The 19,464-nt window shown below is 51.9% G+C and overlaps 8 protein-coding genes across 8 annotated transcripts; 1 reads left to right on the top strand and 7 right to left on the bottom strand.

The window, feature by feature from the left end:
* Positions 1–2,744: 2,744 nt before the first annotated feature.
* Positions 2,745–3,839, top strand: CPAR01_11457 (L-asparaginase; the record flags this gene model as incomplete). The annotated part of the gene is made up of 1 exon (XM_060495716.1): positions 2,745–3,839. The coding sequence occupies one exon, from the start codon at positions 2,745–2,747 to the stop codon at positions 3,837–3,839; it is 1,095 nt and encodes a 364-aa protein (XP_060346064.1).
* A 268-nt stretch (positions 3,840–4,107) lies between these two features.
* CPAR01_11456 (emopamil binding protein) lies at positions 4,108–4,896 on the bottom strand (the record flags this gene model as incomplete). Its single annotated transcript, XM_060495715.1, has 2 exons — positions 4,108–4,568; positions 4,644–4,896. 2 exons carry the CDS (start codon positions 4,894–4,896, stop codon positions 4,108–4,110), a joined length of 714 nt encoding a protein of 237 aa, XP_060346063.1.
* A 637-nt stretch (positions 4,897–5,533) lies between these two features.
* Positions 5,534–7,646, bottom strand: CPAR01_11455 (major facilitator superfamily transporter; the record flags this gene model as incomplete). The annotated part of the gene is made up of 5 exons (XM_060495714.1): positions 5,534–6,129; positions 6,197–6,694; positions 6,784–7,106; positions 7,194–7,270; positions 7,332–7,646. 5 exons carry the CDS (start codon positions 7,644–7,646, stop codon positions 5,534–5,536), a joined length of 1,809 nt encoding a protein of 602 aa, XP_060346062.1.
* Positions 7,647–8,757: 1,111 nt separating this feature from the next.
* Positions 8,758–11,878, bottom strand: CPAR01_11454 (uncharacterized protein; the record flags this gene model as incomplete). The annotated part of the gene is made up of 13 exons (XM_060495713.1): positions 8,758–9,000; positions 9,346–9,584; positions 9,675–9,747; positions 9,803–9,881; positions 9,939–10,128; positions 10,219–10,297; positions 10,358–10,507; positions 10,578–10,711; positions 10,780–10,800; positions 10,867–10,906; positions 10,968–11,106; positions 11,179–11,240; positions 11,528–11,878. The coding sequence occupies 13 exons, from the start codon at positions 11,876–11,878 to the stop codon at positions 8,758–8,760; spliced, it is 1,800 nt and encodes a 599-aa protein (XP_060346061.1).
* A 1,402-nt stretch (positions 11,879–13,280) lies between these two features.
* On the bottom strand, positions 13,281–14,024 carry CPAR01_11453 (uncharacterized protein; the record flags this gene model as incomplete). Its single annotated transcript, XM_060495712.1, has 1 exon — positions 13,281–14,024. One exon carries the CDS (start codon positions 14,022–14,024, stop codon positions 13,281–13,283), a length of 744 nt encoding a protein of 247 aa, XP_060346060.1.
* Positions 14,025–15,982: 1,958 nt separating this feature from the next.
* On the bottom strand, positions 15,983–16,903 carry CPAR01_11452 (uncharacterized protein; the record flags this gene model as incomplete). The annotated part of the gene is made up of 3 exons (XM_060495711.1): positions 15,983–16,170; positions 16,222–16,631; positions 16,755–16,903. The coding sequence occupies 3 exons, from the start codon at positions 16,901–16,903 to the stop codon at positions 15,983–15,985; spliced, it is 747 nt and encodes a 248-aa protein (XP_060346059.1).
* Positions 16,904–18,022: 1,119 nt separating this feature from the next.
* CPAR01_11451 (uncharacterized protein) lies at positions 18,023–18,442 on the bottom strand (the record flags this gene model as incomplete). The annotated part of the gene is made up of 1 exon (XM_060495710.1): positions 18,023–18,442. A coding segment is annotated over one exon (420 nt), but the record flags the coding sequence as incomplete, so codon positions are not given.
* Positions 18,443–18,466: 24 nt separating this feature from the next.
* Positions 18,467–19,414, bottom strand: CPAR01_11450 (uncharacterized protein; the record flags this gene model as incomplete). Its single annotated transcript, XM_060495709.1, has 3 exons — positions 18,467–18,918; positions 19,013–19,137; positions 19,215–19,414. 3 exons carry the CDS (start codon positions 19,412–19,414, stop codon positions 18,467–18,469), a joined length of 777 nt encoding a protein of 258 aa, XP_060346057.1.
* Positions 19,415–19,464: the final 50 nt, after the last annotated feature.

The following is a 19,464-nucleotide window of genomic DNA, read 5'->3' as shown; positions in this document are numbered from 1 at the left end:
CCGAAGTTGATATTGCGACTCACCTAGATAGCCCAACGAGGAGTCGTAGGTGAAGTGAGGTATAGAGAGGTGAGATCACGGTGTACAAATTAGGTTAGTAAACCACTTCACGCTTGATATGCCGCATATGAGATTGGAAGCTAGAATGCAAACACACGAATCTTGAGTTTTGAGTTTTGATTTATCCACCTGAGAAGATCGTGCCTCGAGAAGCCCGATACGGACCACATGACGAGAAGGTCATGGTCAGAATTTGTTGGACTTCGCAATGTCGTGGCGGGTGGAAGGAAACATCTGAGCGGAAAAATCCCTTGCAGGCACTGAGAGACGGCGTGGTCACACAGGCTAGGGTGCCCCAAGGTTGAGTACTCTACAGCTTTGATTGTTGATGCGTCAGAATGAGTGACTTGACTTCCTCACTGCCAGAGAGCTGCACAAGTAGCTTTGAGAACAATGATCTTGCCCGTAGCGCCTTTCTTACTTGAACAGCGGTTTGGTCGTACAAGCTAAAGCATCATTCATGCAAGGACAAGTAGCAAACCCCTCTGACGTCTACAAACTCATTGAACGCGATTTCCAAATTGCGGGGTGACATTGTTGCTGCAATGGTATGTTTGGTCTTATCTATCTGAGTTCTCTAATGAAATGATGATTGCCTATTGCAAGACCGGGAGTGTCAATTAGAGTTGACGAGAACCGAAGCTTCAATGCTATAGGAGAAGATACCGCGCAAAGGGCAGATCATTCCAGGGATATTGAAACGAACGAGGTCACAATTGACCAGCAGTTCGCAAGTTCCGATTTAGTCAGTAGTAAAAACCAGCTTCTTTAATTTGTTCTGAGATTGCCTCACGCTCGCTCTCACTGCTCGGCGCCTTTTCAATTTTCGTATAACATCAAAACTCACAGTCTGGGAATCGCGTATCCCCAAGTTCACTCTGTCAAACTTTTGCGGACGAGCACGCCCGCCTTGAGTGATGGAAGCGTGCCTTGGGGTATAATAGTAAAGCGTTTCTGGCATGAGGCAAGTAACGGTGTTGATGCGAATAAATCGGAGAAGGAGAAGATATAAACTGCAACAAAGAATTCCTCTGATAAAACCTTAGACAACAATCAAGCTACAGCCTAGATGAGGCAAGTGAAATAATACGTTCCCGATCGTCTGCTCTACAATTATGGAGTTTTAAGGCTTATCAATAGATAAGAAACCCTCTTGAGAAAATTGTGATTGCATGCATTGCTGAAGTTACTACGAGCTGTTCAATTTCGAGTCCGGATGCAGTCTGCATATGCTCACGATGGTCCACTTCTCCTGCTTATGTGCACCAGCAATATTCAAGCTGGAGTATGTCCGAAAAGCCCCTCAGTGATATCGATCCAAGAGACCATGGTCATCAATATGACAAACAAATGACATCTTAACTGCAGAATTTTGTGACTTTTTTGTAGATGCTTTGTGTAGATGCGGCTAATATGTAGTGCGCGTTTAGCTGCCGCTGGCTCCTTGGACCTTCCCTCATATGAGCACAGCCACACAAAGGCTCAACTACAGTCTAGCAGTGGGATGCCGTAAACACAAATGATAGTTGTCATTGGAATTGAGAGTCTTAGTCAATCGTGCCAGATCGGGACATTCCAAGCAAAGCACCCAAGCCCCAAAGAAATCGGCTACCTATCCGAAAGAGGCACACCTTGGCTCCCATTGAATCATACCGTAGCTCATGTTCCCGCTGTATGATTGCCAACGTACTATGTACGTCTGTTATGCATGTCAAACCTTTGAGTAAATTGGTTCGATATCGTTGTTAATGGAGCGGATCGCCGGAACCGGAATCTTGGGCCGGGTGGCTGGGAATGTTTCCCGTCCGTTATCAAACGAATCCGAGGAACCCCCAGCCAGCCGACGAGTCATTTTTACGCCTTTGGGCCCCGTCTGGCCCCGCAGAAACATGTCAACCCCATAGAATGATCCGGGGCCGCCATGCAATGCTGCAATAAACCGCAGCAATAAGCATGAACTAGCCAAATCCCCGGGTTGGGGTCTGTTGCTATGCCGTAATCTTATTCTGCCCAGACCAGTTGATCTCCTCCGGCTATCAAGATAAGTATCAGATAAGGCCTTTCCTCGTCCATTCACATCCCAACACTGGCTGACAAACATTGAATACGGGGGAGACTCGAGAGCCCACACACCGAAGCGGCCCAAGATGGAGACCATCCCAGGACTTAACCACTAGGTCGGTATGGCTCCGCCGACGACGGCACTGGTCACTTTTTTGCCGAGCTGATAAGAGAAAACCCGAGAGCACGGAACCAGCGTTCGCCTGCCTTAGCCTCGAGCGCATTCGGAGCCCAAACCCACGTGTGATAGGACCCAAGCCGTCGAGATAAGGTCGATGATGATTCTCCAGAGTATTGGTCAATTGGGACATCTTCCATGGTTTCTAGCGTGGGCATGGAAGGGCCGGGCGAGTGATTTTTCCCACAAGCCGGATATTGACACCGGAATCCATGGGAATTCGAATTGTTCCTTATCGCCTTGGCTACAGTCATGTATTCTCGCGATAAGTCGTCTTCACTGCAAGGACCGCTATATAAGACGAAGTGAACATGCCGCCAAGTTTCGTTACTTGACCAGCCAGCAGAGCAGTTCAGAGCATCTCCCTCTCCTCATAGCCCCCATTGTCCTCTAGGAAACCACTCGCAGCTTTGGTGACTTTCCATCAGCACGACAATCAGCTAAGATGCAGACTCGCAGCCTCCTCCTCGCAGCCTCTCAGCTGGCTCTCGGCCTCGCGGCCCCGGCCCCGCTCCCGGCATACAACCTTCTCTCTACCCGCGAGACGCACTACAACGCCAGCCTGCCCAACATCACAATTTTCGCCACGGGCGGCACCATCGCAGGTTCAGCCTCCTCAAATGCCCAGACCACAGGCTACCAAGCCGGCGCTCTCGGCGTCGATATCCTCATCGCCGCCGTCCCGGAGCTGTGGAACGTTTCCAACGTCAAGGGCGTGCAGGTCGCCAACGTAGACTCGGGCAGCATCACCCCCGGCATCCTCCTCAACCTCACCCGCCTCGTGCAAGAGGCCCTCGATGACCCCTACTGCCAGGGCGCCGTCATCACCCACGGCACCGATACCATGGAGGAGTCCGCCTTCTTCCTTGACGCTACCATCAAGAGCGAGAAGCCCGTCGTCGTCGTGGGCGCAATGAGACCCGCCACCGCCATCAGCGCCGACGGCCCCATCAACCTCCTGGAGGCCGTCACCCTCGCCGGCAGCCCCGCCGCCGCAGGCCGCGGTACCATGATCGTCCTTAACGACCGCATCGGCAGCGCCTACTACACCACAAAAACCCACTCCAACTCCCTCGACACCTTCAAGGCCGTCGAGCAGGGCTACCTTGGCTTCTTCCTCGACATCAAGCCCGTCTTCTACTACCCTCCGGTCCTGCCCCTCGGCCGCGCCTACTTCAACGTCACCGAGGCCTCCGCGCTTCCCGAGGTTGACATCCTCTTCGGCCACCAGGCTCTTAACCCTGCCCTCGCTACCGCCGCCGTAGCCAGCGGCGCCAAGGGTCTCGTTCTTGCTGGTATGGGTGCCGGTGGGTGGACTACGCCCGGCCGTAACGCGCTTAAGACCCTGGCGCAGGAGAATGGCACGCAGATTGTTGTCTCTAGCAGAACCATGGGTGGATTTGTGGAGGATGACGATGCCCTTAACACGTATGGTGGCTGGAACTTGAACCCCCAGAAGTCGCGCATCCTGTTGCAGCTTGCGCTTTACTCTGGCTACAGCTCCTCGCAGCTCGAGACGCTATTCAAGTTCGCGCCTTAGATGGAAAGAGACATGACACTGAATTATGAGATCATGAGTACATAGATATAATCATAGAAAAATAGTAATTTTTTATCATTAGAACTAGGCAATTCCCGTGATGTCTGAATTCTTAGCTCGACCTGCTAGGTGTATTGGCATAACCTTTCTAATAACGGCAGGCGGCTTTCCGATGCCAACAACCGTGTTCTCCTTCTCTACTTTCTCATGTAATCTCAGCTTCCGGTGCTGTTGCAAAACTGCCAAGGCAGTTCCCGCCGGACAGGGATCACATGTCCTTCTTCAAAGAGCTCTTCTGCAACTCAGCAACCTTTGCAAAGACCCGCTTTGTCTCGGCGCAGCTCTTGATAATGAGATAGAAGGGAATAATGATCCAAAAGGCATTGAAGAAGACGTAATAACACCAAAAGTAAAAGTCTTCAGGTCGACAGTATATCATTTTGGCAACGAGCTTGTCAAACGAGCACGTCGCAAAGTACAAGACATCGCCGTAGAGCTGCCCAAGACTTATGATGATCTGCAGTGGGTGGCGGAGGGGATGCCCGGTGACGATGAAGTATGTGCACACGAAGGACAGCGGACCCCAGCAGAATGCGGTAATGGTCTCCATGCAGACGATGAAGGAGTCCTGGGTCAGGTAGCGGGAGTCGGAGAGGGAGTATTCTTTCCAGAGCTGGCCGAATATGTGTAGGGATGCTGGCATGCTTGATTGATTGTATGAGAAGTAGCCTGATCGGGTGTTAGTCGAGGTGGTCCACACGACGGTCTAGGTTACAGGTAGGGGGTCGAGCATGGATGACTGACCTTCGAAGAAGAGATGGATAAAGGCGCTTAGAGTGAACCACAGTGCCGTGGCGACCTCGCCATTAGGAAGATTCGGGCTCGTTCTTTTGATGATGCGGTATGTCGGTATGAGGATGGCGGTTGCCCCTGCGGCAAACATACCACGCAAAGCATGCGCGCCAAACGTGTTGGTAACGTAGCCTGGGAGTACAGCCTCCGCAGGGAAGTAGGGGTGGGCCGGGATAGTGGCGTTCATCACGATTTCTGCAGGCATAGTGGGAATCTTCCTGTTTCGTTCTTTGCCCTTAGTTCTGTTTTCTGGTCAAATTCACCTACACTGAAGGGAAGTTCGTGAGCTTTATGGATGTCAGGTGAAGGATTCATGATGCAAAATTCCTACGCCTCGCGATCCACTCTGCCACAGCCGGGAGAGCTGCCATCCGCGTCGTGCGATTTTCAGCTCTTGTTCGTACAGAGACATCCGCCAAGTACTAAGCAAACTTACATTCTATTGGCCACAGGATTAGCATAAGCAGCCAAGCGAGATTGCACCGGCATCGTATTCGGGTTCAAGCATTTTTGTCAGACATAACCACGGACGAGAGAGTAGAGCATACTCAGGAGAGGACTTTAGTGCTATTCCCCGGGGCCGCCAGGTGCAAAAGCCCGATCCGGGATCCACACCTGGAGGCCGAGTCTGCCGTCGCCCGAGGGTCCAACACCGGGCTATTCCACCGAGTGAAACATGACGCGGAAGAGGATGCACGACGTTTTGAACATTGAACCTCTAAAATCGTTGTCTAGATATCTATGGACTGATACTTATCACCTGTGAGTTGGGTATACCATTACAATCATTACATCTCGTCACCCCATATAGTGTCGAGTCTCGTTTCCATTGCCAAGGCCCTTCAGACGTCGCCCTTCTTTTCCCCCTTCTTCTTACGGATATCGACCCAGCCCATACCCCACGAGAGCACAAACGCGAGACCACCAATTCCGATCATGAGGTAAAACACCTCACCGATACTCTTCGAATATGCCACCAACACCCCAGGCAAATCGCTCTCCGGTACAACGGTCCTAAACCCTGTGCCGCCCGCAGCCAGAACTGTCTTCACATCTACTGCCGGAGCGTACTTTGCCAAGTTCTTGCCCAGACCTTCGCTGAAAATGACTTCGCCTGCTGTCAGGAAAATGGCACCGCCAAACGTTTGCATGAAGACAAGCATTGCCATTGATACAGAAAGGGTCGCTGGCGGTATATTGGCTTGGACGGCGATGATGTGCTGGAGAAGCGTGAATATTAGCTTAGCCTTTCCAAGTCGCATGACAGCATATCTCACCATTTGCATACAGGCACCACGGCCGGCGCCGAGGAGGACTTGATAGCCAATCCACTTGGCAGAATCTGTAGATGGATCCCAGGTAGAAATGAGGCCGTTACCGATCGCCGATAAGACGGAACCAAATACAGCCCAGGGAAGGTAGTATCCCATCCTACCGACTATGAAGGATTAGTATCTCCATTATTCCATAGTCGGATTCCAAGGACGCAACAGCCGTCAACTTACCTAAAGCCCCTGAGGCGACAGCAAAGACCAACTGGGCAATGATAGTCGGCAAGAAGTGAACACCACCCCGGAACGGCGTCTCACCCTTGACGCTCTGGAAATACATGGGGATGTAGTAGCTTGACACCTGTGTAATGCTCATGTTCAGGGCTCCAACCAGACTGCTCGTCAAGACGATCCTATTCTTGAACAGCCCCATTGGGACCATGGCTTTTTCGTCGCCTTCCCTGTGCTCCCAGAAGATGAATAGCCCAGCGGTCACGGCAGCGCCGACGAACAAGCCGATAACTACCGATGAGTCCCAGCTATAGTCATTACCACCGAACTGTAGAGCGAGAAGGAACATGATAGCCGCGGGAGCGAAGAGGGCGAAACCAGGAAGATCGAGATATCGGGGTATTTGGACGAGGGAGACTGGCTTGGTGATCTTCGACGGGATGTGGATAAGGAAAAGCATAGCTGCGGTGACTGCACCAATTGGAAGGTTGATGTAGAAACCTGTATGAAAAGTTAGTATTGTTCCCATCCACAAATTGTAGCCCAACTACCGGGCAAAGATAACTAAGCTGAGAAATGAGTCAACTTACACCAACGCCAGGTCGTATACTGGGTCAAGGCTCCTCCCACAAGAGGTCCAGCGACAATGCCAATGTTCGAAATACCGATCATGATCCCAATTATCAACGGTCTCTTTTCCAATGGGACGGTGGCGCCGATGATAGTCAATGAACCATTGAAAAGTCCCCCAGATCCCATGCCTGAGACAGCCCGTCCGATGATGAACAGTGTTGATGAATTAGAGAGGGCACAGATAAGAGATCCGGCCTCGAAGACGAAGAGGAAGGCAAGGAATATTTCTTTCGAATGACGGTGCGTGTAAAGCTTGCCGGCCAAGGGCTGTAGGGCGGCACTGTTATGAAATGCATGTCAGCTTTGGTGATTCGATGAGCACTTGGCTCGGAGATTTTGCCGTGTAAGAGGCATAGAGTTGACATACCCACAGAGACTGTATGCTGCACCATACCATCCCACGTCAGAAAGAGAGTTGAACGCTGTTGTGATCTCCGGAACGGCCTAGACCCAGTGTCAGACTTGCCATGAGCACCTCGTCACATGCACCACTTGACAACCGTACCGTAGTGATGATAGACATGTCCAGCATCATGAGAAACACAGTGAGCGTCAGTGCCGCCAGGACAAGGATGAGCTTGAGGCCCTCGATGTACTCCTCCTCGGCTTCCTCTTGGTCCGCCGCCGTGCTTCCCTCATCTTCGGTACCGCTTTCCTTCTTATCGGTCTGCTCAACATCCGAGTCATTTGATGGTGACAGTGGCTTTTCCGACATATTGAGAACGATAGGAGTCGTCGATGGTTGTGTCATGGCCGATGCCGGCGATGTGAAGCGGGTCTTGGTAAGCTCCCTGGAGCTTCGTGAAGTAGGCCGGTCCATGTTTAAGATCTGGAAAAGATCTGGTGAAATGTCTGGGCATCAAGGAAATAGTATGGATGAACCTTGGCGCATCTTATGTAGCAGGTAACACTGACTTCGAAAACAACAAGACACGGTGATGCGCACGCATGTAAGAAACCCTTAGCCCGCATCTGAACTCCGTCTCGTAACTCCCTGGACCCATCCTTAACCCCGTCGTGTCAACAACAAGCAAACGCCAGCCGGCATTTTCTGGTGCTAACCCGCTCTCGGGTGTCCAGACTCGCTTAACCCGGGTCACGGTGTAAGGCTGACAATAGCGCAATCGCTGCACATCCGGGGTTCACACTAACCCCGAGGAGACTTTGGTAATACCTAACCCTTCACACCACATCAAATTTCCGTTCACACGCCAACGATTGGTCCCAACAGAGTGGAACTTACGACTCGGGCATACTTGCCCTGTTCTCTACTAAGCTATCTGGTCATTCAGCTTACTTTGGCATGCTTACCTAGTGCGCTGGCTGTTTTATTAGCCGTTTGTTGGTTTTGAATTCGGGAGGATTCGACTAGCTGCATACTGCGAGAGATTGATTACGAGTCAAAACCCCCCAGCCGGGATTTGGTGCCACGAGGATCTTGAACTCCGTCCGGTCAGCCATCCCGTTTCGATTTACGGCCGCTGCAGCAATAGTCCGAGCCCACTCCGCCTGGCAGTTGGTGTTTCCTAGCAAAGGATCCGGATCCGGGCTTGGCCGGTGCAGGTAGCCAGAACTCGGAGACTTTGCTTAATGGTGAGGGCTCAATTGGCCCGATGATCAAACCGACGTATCGGCATATACACATAGGCTGAATACGGATTCTTATTTGTAAGCCGCTTTGGCTCGTCGATCCGTCCCCAACGGCCGCACGTATTGTCGCTATGAAGGTCCTACCACCAACCGGTAACCGTTAAGCTCCTACAGAGAGTATGACTCTCGCCAAACAACCGTGATGACCAAGACTATATACCTGATAACCACGCATGCAAGGAATCCGCTGCCAGTGTTCACGCCATTTCTATCGCAACAGCCAGTGTACAGCTTTCATATGGTCAGTCATGCGCACTAGACATTTTTATACTGAAGAAGTATCATCGTATAGGAGGGTTGGGTCCAAAGTTGTTGCAGCAAAGAGCGTACCCGCTCCAGTTCGCTTCGATAGGGAAAGGAGACTCGCGCCCGTTGTTGCATGTCGCGCAGGCGGGGTAGATTTGTCGCTGGGCGAGGAGGGCGTCGTCAGCCGCGGAGTCGGCGGTGACGCCGGTCATGAAGGGGAGGACAGGAGCTGCTATGGAGAACTTCATTTTGTCCGGTTGGAGGAGCCGATTGAGGTACTTAACTGAGGAACTAAAGTATGTACTTGCTGCAGATAATGCGAATAGGCAGTTTTGGAATGGTCTTGTTCTCCTAGGTACAAAATGAAGATGTTGTCACTACACCTCTATCCCGTCATCCGTAGACAGTCGAAGAGACATTATTTCTGCCTGTACAACGACTCTCCCGCCCGTCTCAGTGCGCTCATAATCCGTTGGATTCATCCTTTCTCCAGAAATCAAAGAAAAGCAGAAATATCAGGAACCGATGAATCGCCCAAGTTTAATGCTACCTAAAGGTAATCAAGTCAGCCCGCGCCCTTCCCCCAAGAACTACCAGCGAGGACATAGGCTCAGAAAACTCACCTTCTTGCTCCTTCCACTCTCCATCTCCTCGAAAGCCTTGAGAATCACGCGCTTCCTCTCCTCACTCCGGCATTGGAATCTCACAGGCATATTCTTTCCCGGGTTCCCAGGCAATGAATCAGCGTAATCAGCAAATTCTAACGGCGTCTTGGCTCCCTCGGCAGGCAAGATTTTGAATGCCCAGAGGATACGCATCATTGTTACGACGGCGGAACGTTCTGCAACGGTGTATCCGGGACCTTTTCACACGCAATAGATGTTAGCGATGAATCTTTTTGTGGTCAGGTAGGATAGGTACATGGCGGAGTTGCCAAGATATTGTGACGTACAAACGCGACGACCGGCGCCGAAGGCAAAGTGGTCTCTCTTTGTCGGGTCCTGCGCGTTGATGCTTTCCATCGTCTAGAACGTCGTATCAGTTCTGGCTTGACCTCGAGATTCGCATTGAGGTACTCACAGTGGTCCCGTCATTCTCAAACCTCTCTGGCCAAAACCGATCAGGATCTTCGTGTCTCGCGGGATCTCGACTAATCGCACTTTACCCATAGTCAGCGACAAGATTCCAATTTCACGACAAGGAAACTCGGCCTTACTATGCGTTAAGGTGAATTCGTGCCCCCTTGGGAAGCCTGTACCCCCCAACCTCCACCTCGCGCGAGGTGATGTGAGGATGTCCCAGCGCCACCGGCGGCCTCCACCGCCATACTTCCTTGAGGAGCATGCGGATGTATGGAATTCGCGCGTAGTCTTCGTATGTTGGTGGTCTATCACCAACGACCTTATCTAGAAAACATCAGCTGGTCAGCGGTCGTGGTTGCTTAGAGGGCGACCAGGTTGGGGTTAAGACTGCTAGGATCGATGTTCTTAACATACCGATTTCAGCTTGTGCTCGGGCTTGAGCTTCGGGAAACTGCAACATGGCCTCGACGAACGACCATGTCGTCATTCGGCTCTAGCAATTTGCGTCAGCTGTCAAACGCATTCGGCAGTGAAGTAAAGGGAAGTTACTCACAGTATCCGCAGAAGCAACAATCAAAGCAGAGCTCAAAATCGCAAGCTCCTCCTTACAAGACATACCCTTGAGATTCTCATCGGCCAAAGCAGAACCCAAGAAAGTCTCTTCGAATGAGGAATCTCCTCTTGCTATTGCCTCTTCGACAATCTGCAACCGAACCAGTGGTCAATAGTGTTCTCAGAGCATGCTTTCATAGGTAAGATGTGCTTAGTTTCACCTTGACTCGTTTCATCCCCCATGAGAGGTCGCGTCTGTATCTTGCGCGTCCATGTCTCTCCCAGGGCTTGAGGAAGAGGGGCAACTTCCCCAAAGAAGGGGCGAGATCGATAATGTTGGTGCCAGGGAAGGTATCTGCCGCTCATTGTCAGTTTATCCGAACCCATGGCATTCGCCGCGGTCCTCAGAGATGATGGTTGTACTTATGATCTGGTATTCCGATTCTGTAGTCAATATCGTCAGCAAACCTTTTGAGCACCAAAGAAGGCCCGACAGGGATCTTCACACACCTTGAAGAAAGTCGATGACCGAGTCATCTGCGTCAGGCACCTAAACCATGCTCCAGTCATCACCTACCCCGTCACAACACAAGGTTGGGGCGATATCTCACATCCATGCCCATAATAACCATCGCGAATGCGCTATACGTATACCGCTCAATACCTCTCAAGAGCTGAAGCCCCGAAAGTCCGCCTGATGGTTCAAGGACATTATCGCGAAGGAACCGCATTGTCTCGTATTCTAGAAACCTAGCATGACATCAGATTGTTAGATCCATAGACGATTCAAGAAGCATATGAAAGGGGGCAAGGATAGCTTACGGCACAATCTTCCCCGCTTGCTGGGGACTCGTGAGAAGCTGCTGAATGACCTTCCTCTGATTCTGTAGGTATCAGGCGTTTCAGTCAGCATCGTTCAACCAGAGATTGCAACGTACTGTACCTTCCATGTTGGATCACTCGCGTCCAAGAACAAAGTATTAAACCCATTGTTCAAAATTTCATTCGACATGATCCACACGGGTCGATCCGCCGTCACCGCAGATTTTTTATCAAAAAGCTCCTGTCTCCAACGTCAGAACTCCGGGACTTCTTATACCTCCATCACTAAAATCGAGACCCCCACTACTCTCGCATTTCCACGGCCAGCCCACAAGTGCGACAAGCTTACCTTGACCAAAACATCAGAGTTGATGTAGTAATCAACAATATACCCAGTCCTTACTCCGAATATAGCACCATACTCTCTTGCCCAACCTTCCAACTTCAAATGCCATCGCCGCGCTTGATTTTCCCTGATTAAATCCGTCAAGTGGCCCAGAATAGGCTTCGAGGGCGGTTGAGGCGGCAGAGGTAGGCCGTTTGTCCGTCTCCTTGTTTTCGTCCAGAGAAATAGGGTCAATGTCGTCGTGAGAATGGCGTAGATGAGGTAAACTGTCGGGTTGGACGTTACAGCGTTCACGATGCGGGATGAGATGGCCTGTATGGCGTTGATAGCGAAGTAGTCCATGTTCACGGTCATGGTGCGAATGCTCTAAACTTGTCTAGTCTCGAGACAAGTCACCGACATAAACTTACAGATCAACGGGGAAGAATACGTCCAAATTTGTATTTATTGCGATGTTTCCCGTCATCTTCAAGATACCCCGACTCCGTGATGGGCACTCAAAAGAACGTCGGATTTCCCGCCATTCGGCGTCAAGGTCGGTGTCGCTGATTTACAGTTTACCGTCCTAGCAACTTCGCGTTGCCCCAGGTTTTGGGATGAAAAGGCTAAACCCCACCGGCATTGCCGCCCGACCTCCGGGAGTGCGGGGGTGCTAGCTGCACAAGCGTCCGCCCTCCCGTGGGTAGTAATTGCACATTCACGATTGGTGGTTGGACTGGTATCAACAGCGCCATATTCCATGTGCCGTTAGGCGTTCGTTCGCTTCTGATCCTGGTGGAGCATGTTTGTACTAAGAAGGTGTTCAGACCACTCCGTATCGGCAAGACAATTGAACCGACTGGAAGTCACATAGAAACCATGCTGTAGATGTACGGGGTGTCGGCGCTGATATAGCCGTCTCAACTCGGATATCCCGAAGCTCTGTCCCTCGTCCTCTCAAATTGCAGTGTACTAGGTGTTCGGAATGGAATTGTTGAGAGCCTCTTCCTTCCGTGTCGTCGACCCGCTCGTATCCCTCGAAGTATCGTTTGAGGAGCATCAGAGCCAAGTCGAACTCGGAGAATCTCTCCGTCAAGCTCCCCACAGAGCCCCCGCGTGCTTTACCAATGACTCTGGCTCTGATTATGAACTCTGATTCTGAGTTCAGTCCCCCCAGGACTTTGCTCGAGGACCACCTGCCTTTATCTTTCTTTTAACCCACCTGCGACGATGTCTTTCTTTTGTTAACGTGGCCTTCCCTAGTCCAAGGCTTGCACAGGAGGAATTCAGTCGTAACAAGCATAGGCTCCCCAAAGACATTATAGACTAAAAGAGGCGAACGTGTGTATGCCTGCACACGGTGTGTTTGAGTCCAACTAGCCGCGGGCGTCTTGATACTGACATGTGCTGTCTCAAAGCGTGCCACCTTTGCGGACTTGTGGGCCGTGTACAGGCCATGTCATACAAGCAAGTCAGATGGGCAAAAGTGTAGAGAGAAGCCTAGCTCTTTATAATTAAGCTTGAGGACTCTTCTAGCGAACTTGCACTGATAGAGCGTACTTTGTATACCTTAAAATGCATTTGGTGGTGTATTTGAATCTTGAAGGTTTTCCGCCTCTCGGGGTATGGCACCTTGCACGCACTACAACATGGGCTATCTAGAAAGTCCCTAGCTGTCTGTTAGGGAACATTTAAGGGAATCTCCGCATGAATCTGCCACTATTGTCAAGTTTTTTTTCTTCAAAATTGTTTTGGTCATACAGAATTCTTGGTCCGGTTAGGCATCTTGGCACAGAAAGTAGTCATGAGGATCGTCGCCCGCCAAAGCCATCATTGCAAGTTCTTCAAGGTATGCCCGAAACCCTGAATGCAACTTGACCTTGGGCGACCAATGATAGAATTGCATGACAGAGAATCGGAGCTCCCTCATCGCCTCCATGCTCCCATGCGTTTCCAAGACGCATTGATCGACCTGTTTCTTCTCATCCTGTGTGAGCGTAGGATAGGTATCATCGAACTGCCGAAGAAGAAGCGCCAGCTCCGCCGGACCAAACATCCATAGACTCCCTTCGTCGCCAGCTGGGCCAAGGTCGACACCTACCCCGCTGTCCCAGTCGAACTTCTTCCAAATGTCTTTGGATGGCGCATGCAGAAGGGGATTCGCTCCGAATAGGTCAAAGTCCACGTGTTCCTCCTTCACAACTCGAGCCGCATTGTAAAGAATGCCACTCAGGTCACCTGCCGAGTCTTCCTCCTCCGGTCCTTGAAGCTTGAATCCGTCGCTGACTGCAAGGAACGTCAGGTAGTCTGGGTCCAGGGCGCAGTGACCATTTTCGCCCATTACTCGTTTTTTGAGCGCTTCGATATCCTCTGGAGATGCGGGAGGACAGATGTAGGTTGCTCCAGTCGGGCTTTCCGCCGAAGAGAGCAGAGCCTCATTCAGAAGTTCGGCGAGCTCCGCTATAGTCTTGGTCGCTAGATTTTGAGCATGACCTCGTGGATGAGAGCCGGGGGTGGCCATGATCAGGAATAGTACAGGTGATGAAGATGAAGACCCGGAAGATGTTGCCGTGTTCCCTTCCGGTTTGTGCTCTCAGCCTCTTAACGGCAATGGACCTAGCTTAGGTTGGTAAGCAAGACACTCATTGGGTTTGGTGGGTCTTGAACTGTTGAGTACTATTATAAGCCAGCTGCACTAGTTTCCGTTATCAGCCGATTGGCGCGGCCCGGCGCTGAATATCCTGAAGCGGGCAAGAAGGCGAACGCTCTCTTTTGTATAGCGCGTGGCGCACAGTAAAGGGAGATGACGCACATAGAGAAGAAACCGTTGATAGGTGTAAGGCATGTAATAACAGGAGCTAGGTCAGACGAAGAACGATCAAGGAGGGAAGAAGGAAAACAGGCTAGGTATTCGCGATGGGGTAGAGGAGAACCGTACCTAAACCTGTTGGATACTTCAAGGCTCTACGACACTGCTGCTAGAAATTTCAGTGCGAATGTTTCTTACTAATTGGTCGTTCTGGGCATTTCTAGTAAGGTGAATTAGAAGGCATGTAAACAGTATTGATGAGTGCGCTGGCGTCCATTTCGGTCATCTTATACTATTCATCTAAGTGGCGACCAGCTACTGCCCTTGTTGGTTACTGAGAGTTTAGGGTCAAGTTACTGAGCTGTGTCTGATAGTCTTGGAGCTTTATCGCCTCACAACTCAGTTACTGCAAATGCACCTCCCCTATCGAGTCCTGCGCCGCCGCTTCTCTGCATGTACGGGCCTGAGCCCGGACGGGGCATGTTTTCTTCTATTCTTTTTTCTTCCTTTAAACTCTGTCTGTATCGACATTACTTTGAACAGGGATCTAGACTCAACTGTTGTTGGATTTGGGTCATGCGCTTAATTAAGTTCAATATTAACATGATCCTACTAAGTCAAATAAGTATTGAAAGTGTACCATTATATTTTATAGTTAAAACCATACTTTATCAGACAGTCTTTCTTTTCAGAAACATTCATTCTTTTCAAGTCGAATCTCTTCCTCTCTTCAAACTCACAAACGTACTTAAGAACCCCTCAATATAATACGAGGATATGGGAGAGATTCTCGTAGATAGACGGAAAGTCGGTATCAACGTCGCCGGCTCAACCCGGATATCCCGTAGTGCTGTTCCTCATCTGATGTTTAATGGTATTGGGTACATCTCAAGTAGAAAGTTTGCAGCTCCTACTTTCTATCTCTGGGCATGGCACGTGTCTGGTGGTGATAGTCCTGGTGCTTCTGCCCCGGCTTTTACAGGTAATTCGACGGAACGCATTGCGAGTCAGTCTATACCATGATTAGGGTGTAGGAAGTCTTCCAGTTGAGGATGTGAGGTAAGCTTGGGAGATGGGAAGCCCTTTGCCGGCCGAAAGATGTGGTGTACGGAGTTTGTTCGACCGAATCGGATGATCATTGCTGACATTCTCCGTGGAGATAGGTTGGGAGGCGGAGACCAGCCGCCGATTCAATGGTGTTTACTCAACTGTTTGTGTAGTATGCTACGGTTACGATTGCTGATAGTGCCGGTATTGTCGGAGAACGGAGGTCAGCAGGATCCCGCTGACATATCCGGGCGGGTGCCGGAGGGGCCGAGAAATCTTAACCTCTGGATGGCCCCACATAGTCCACTATCGGCTTTGGTATTTATCGCCGATCAGCTAGTCAGGCCAGAGAGTTTGGGACTATGGTCTGGTGCAATGCTCTCACACGCAGCTTCTCGGTTTATGACCTTAACATCCTCTGATACGCTGCACCTAGATTTCATCGCAGCACTCTTGATGCCGCTGCAGCAGTCAAAGTTGCAGCCGGAACAGCCAAAAGCGACGAGAGTTTCCAGTAATCAAAGTTGCGGGGGACAGAACCACTCTATACGTCACAGATCAGCCGAGTACGACATCCGCTTCAGAGTGCGATTGGCAGGGGTGGCGAAAGACAAGAATGCCGTTCAAACTCCGAGATTCTCTTGGCCGCCGTTGGTTGTTGGCTGTTGCTTACAAGGTCCTAGGAGGGCGGCAGCGGATGGCCACACACGGGAACGGGAGTTTCTTCGGCCGTACATTGTGGGACCAATCTTGAGATCGCGAGGTAAGGTGATGTGAGGTCTTGCCATGCCGCGCCGTGGCCTTGGTTGCCCTGTTACCGATACTCAGCTGAGTCCATCACCAAAGATTTACCGAAAAATACAGGAGACAAATCGAACCACAGCGCCGCTCATTGCCGTCACGCGCTGTGGTCCCGCGGACTTGAGCGACTTTGATTGCTCGGCTGCGGGGGGTCGGTGTAGCCTCTCAGGCTCCTCAGCTTCACCGAGTGGATCTCGCCAGGCGCCGGTGGTCCGGAAACCGGCGGAAGTGATTCCGGAAGAAGGACCCACTCTTCCAATGTGCCGCAAGGCCCCAAGGCCAAAACGCCACCAACCCTGGTCGGTGCACTGATCGCCGGTTGTGCGAGAGACTGAGAAATGCCATTGTTTCGTCTGGTTTGATTCACCAGCTTTGGTAATGGTAATCAGCCCAGTACATCTGACCGCGGCGGACCGTCGATTGTCTTCCGGAGTGTGTGTATCGTATGCGCTTCCCTCGGCTCCAATTCCACTAAGCGACCCGGTTCAACGGTTGATCCGTTCTTTCCAACTTTTGTTCTGATGCCCACAAGACAGAGATGACGGCGTTTACAGGAGGCTGGTTTCCATCGTGTCGATCCTGTGAAAGACCTACCGGTACCACACCCAGTTGCCCATGGCCGTTGCGAGACTCGGGGGACAGAAGAGACAAGGGAGCAGAAGCGCCGGACCAACGTGCATCTCCTCAAGACAATACGGGGCAGAAGAGCGACACCAAGGCGGAGGTGTGGTGCGAAATGACATCAACTCCGGGCATGGTAGCGCTGGGCAGAGGTTCCGGTAGGAGACGACAAGGGCAGGAAAAGTGGACGCAACCTCCGGATTTCACGGAGAAAACAGCCTGGCGTCGTCAGCGACATCAGCTTACACTGTACGGAGTACAGTTTGTTTGATTCTCGAAGCCATGACCCGTTTGCCTGGCAGCGCTTCAGCCGGTGGAAAATAGCGCACTGTAGCGAGCTGCGCGCTCTCTTTTTCTCTCTCTCTTTCTTTCCCTCTCTTTCCCTCTCTGGAATTGGGCTTTAGGGCCTAGCCGTGGCATGACGATAAAATCAGCAGACCGTCAATAAGACAGTGCTAGCGCTGCAGCAAACGTTCGTCTGTTTCTGAAGAGAGAATTTGAGGTCACACAATTGCGTGCAGTGTGTCGGATGTTGGGTTTCAGACCAGGCTGCTTCGGTAACAGATCGTATGGTGCAAGTGTTCAAAATTCGATTTGTTTGTGCCGCGGACCAGCACGCTGGGCTGAAATGTACTGGCACGCGCCGGGTCGGGGGTGCGTAGAGAGGGAACCACCCGCACTGGGCAGGTTTGCCGGCAACACTACGACGAGTCGGGCGCCAGACAGGAAGACCATCCCCAGAAGTTCGGCCGCGAGCTCACAGAACCATGTCCGAGGTCGCACGAATGAAGCATCTCGCCAAGGAACGGGGGGGTACAGATGCTCCAGAGAATGCAATCAAGAACCGGTATCCAATGTCGCGATTCTCGTCAACCGAGGAATAAGTCGGAACAAGACGAGCGAAAGTGTGGATATCGACGGCAGCCGCCAGCCCCGTCTGGATATCTGCCGAGAAGTCTGGATTAGGCTTTTCTTCGGTCACCGGGAGAGAGTGTTCAGACGCTCCGCAGAACAAATGCGACATAACGCGCTTCCCCGGACGAAAAGGATGAACGTAGCGAACGTAGCGAAATCCGATGCAGCGTTCTAGAGACATCAGGATGTTTCCTTTTGCGCGTAGAGTGCTGCAGAGCCTGACCAGCCCTGAAGAGAGGCCCCCATAAACGAGAGCGTGCACTGGGAAAGGTTTCTCGGCCCGCCCACCGGCTATGCCATATTGTGTTCTTTGATTTTTGCGCCCCCTACAACAGCGAGGAAGCAGATGTCGCGTGTTTGTACGACGTATACCTAAAGTATGTGAAAAAGGCATCAGAGATCCGGCTTGGCCGCGTAGTCGGCATGGTGACAGTGCACAAGGGCATTGTATCCCTACCTGATGTCACAGGAAGAGGTATTGCCAACTTAATGACACTCTGTGCCTGGCTCGGTGGCTCCCAGACGTACGGTAGCCAACGTCGGTTTTGTGCCGAGCACATCTTGATATCCATTCCTTGACGCAGTGGAAACCTGATGTAAGACACAGTGGCATGCCGCAGTATGCCTTTGCTGCAGAAAATGTTTGGTGATACGGACAGAAACGAAGAAACGGCCGGGTGGGGTGGGGCGTCGACTGTGCAAGTTCGCTTCAGCACGGGGAACGAGCGAGGGAAAGGGCCCAGGTTCAGGCCCGGGCAGGTCGAGTTTGATTAAACAGAGATTTGGCGCGTCGCCGGAACGAGATGGCGCTGGACTTTCTCGGGATTGCTGCTCCATGGTGAAAACTGGGGCGAGGGCGTGCTGGGTGGGATGCCACCGGAGCGAAGACGGAACAGCTTGCAAACGTAGCAGACCCGGACGAGGCGGCAGCTTTTGCCGGCACTGTCTTTCGTGCACATTGCACAGAAGCAACAGCCGTGTCGACCCTCGGCCAGCGTGCCAGTCGTGTGTTCCAGACCAGCCCGATGGCCGGGACGAGCCGTGGACTGGCTATCCCACATACCAGAGACATCCAGCAGCATTATCTTGATGATGTGCAGAGGTATGGTGTCCGGACTTGCAAATCGGCAGAGTGTCGACGACGACGCGGTCGAGTTGGCATGGGAGAGACTCAACCGGAAAATGTGCCCCTGGAGAACTTCTATAGTTGGGGGGACCACGCCTATGTGCCCCCTAAATCATAATGAGAAGCGCATCGGCTCCGCGTAGCAGAGCGTATAGCGTCGGCACAGTCAGAAGCCCATTGAGCAAATTACAGTTTTGCTGCTGCATTTCCGGCCCCTCTTCATCTCGATCGCTAGAGGCCGTGCCGTCAAAGAAGTGTCCAAAGGCACGAGCGCAGCGTCCAACGAAAGCGCCCTGCCGCGCCGTCACGCCGTGTCTGCGAAGATCAAATTCGGGATGGGGTCAATCTTCCGTTGGAAGTTGGCGGCGCGATGATCATGGTCAGGGACGGACAAGCTGGCGTGGCTCTGTAGCCGCCGGTTGGTTTTTGGCGCTCCGTGGAATTTGGGGACAAGCACCAAGGAGAGGAAGAAAGGTACGGAGTACTTGGAAGAGGGTGCGATACCGACTCTAGGACCAGGGGGGCGCGGCGATTCCAGGCCCGCCCGGCGGTGTTTGTCGTCCACACCCCCGTGGGCCATGGACCATGGCATTCTGTGCCTCGCCGTCGGTCTCGTCCGCGGTCCTCTCTTGCCCTGTGGCC

Source organism: Colletotrichum paranaense (assembly GCF_030867605.1).
Source record: "Colletotrichum paranaense strain IMI 384185 chromosome Unknown Scaffold_9.1, whole genome shotgun sequence".
In the NCBI taxonomy this organism is placed as follows: domain Eukaryota; kingdom Fungi; phylum Ascomycota; class Sordariomycetes; order Glomerellales; family Glomerellaceae; genus Colletotrichum; species Colletotrichum paranaense.
This window is presented reverse-complemented; position numbering and strand designations above follow the sequence as displayed.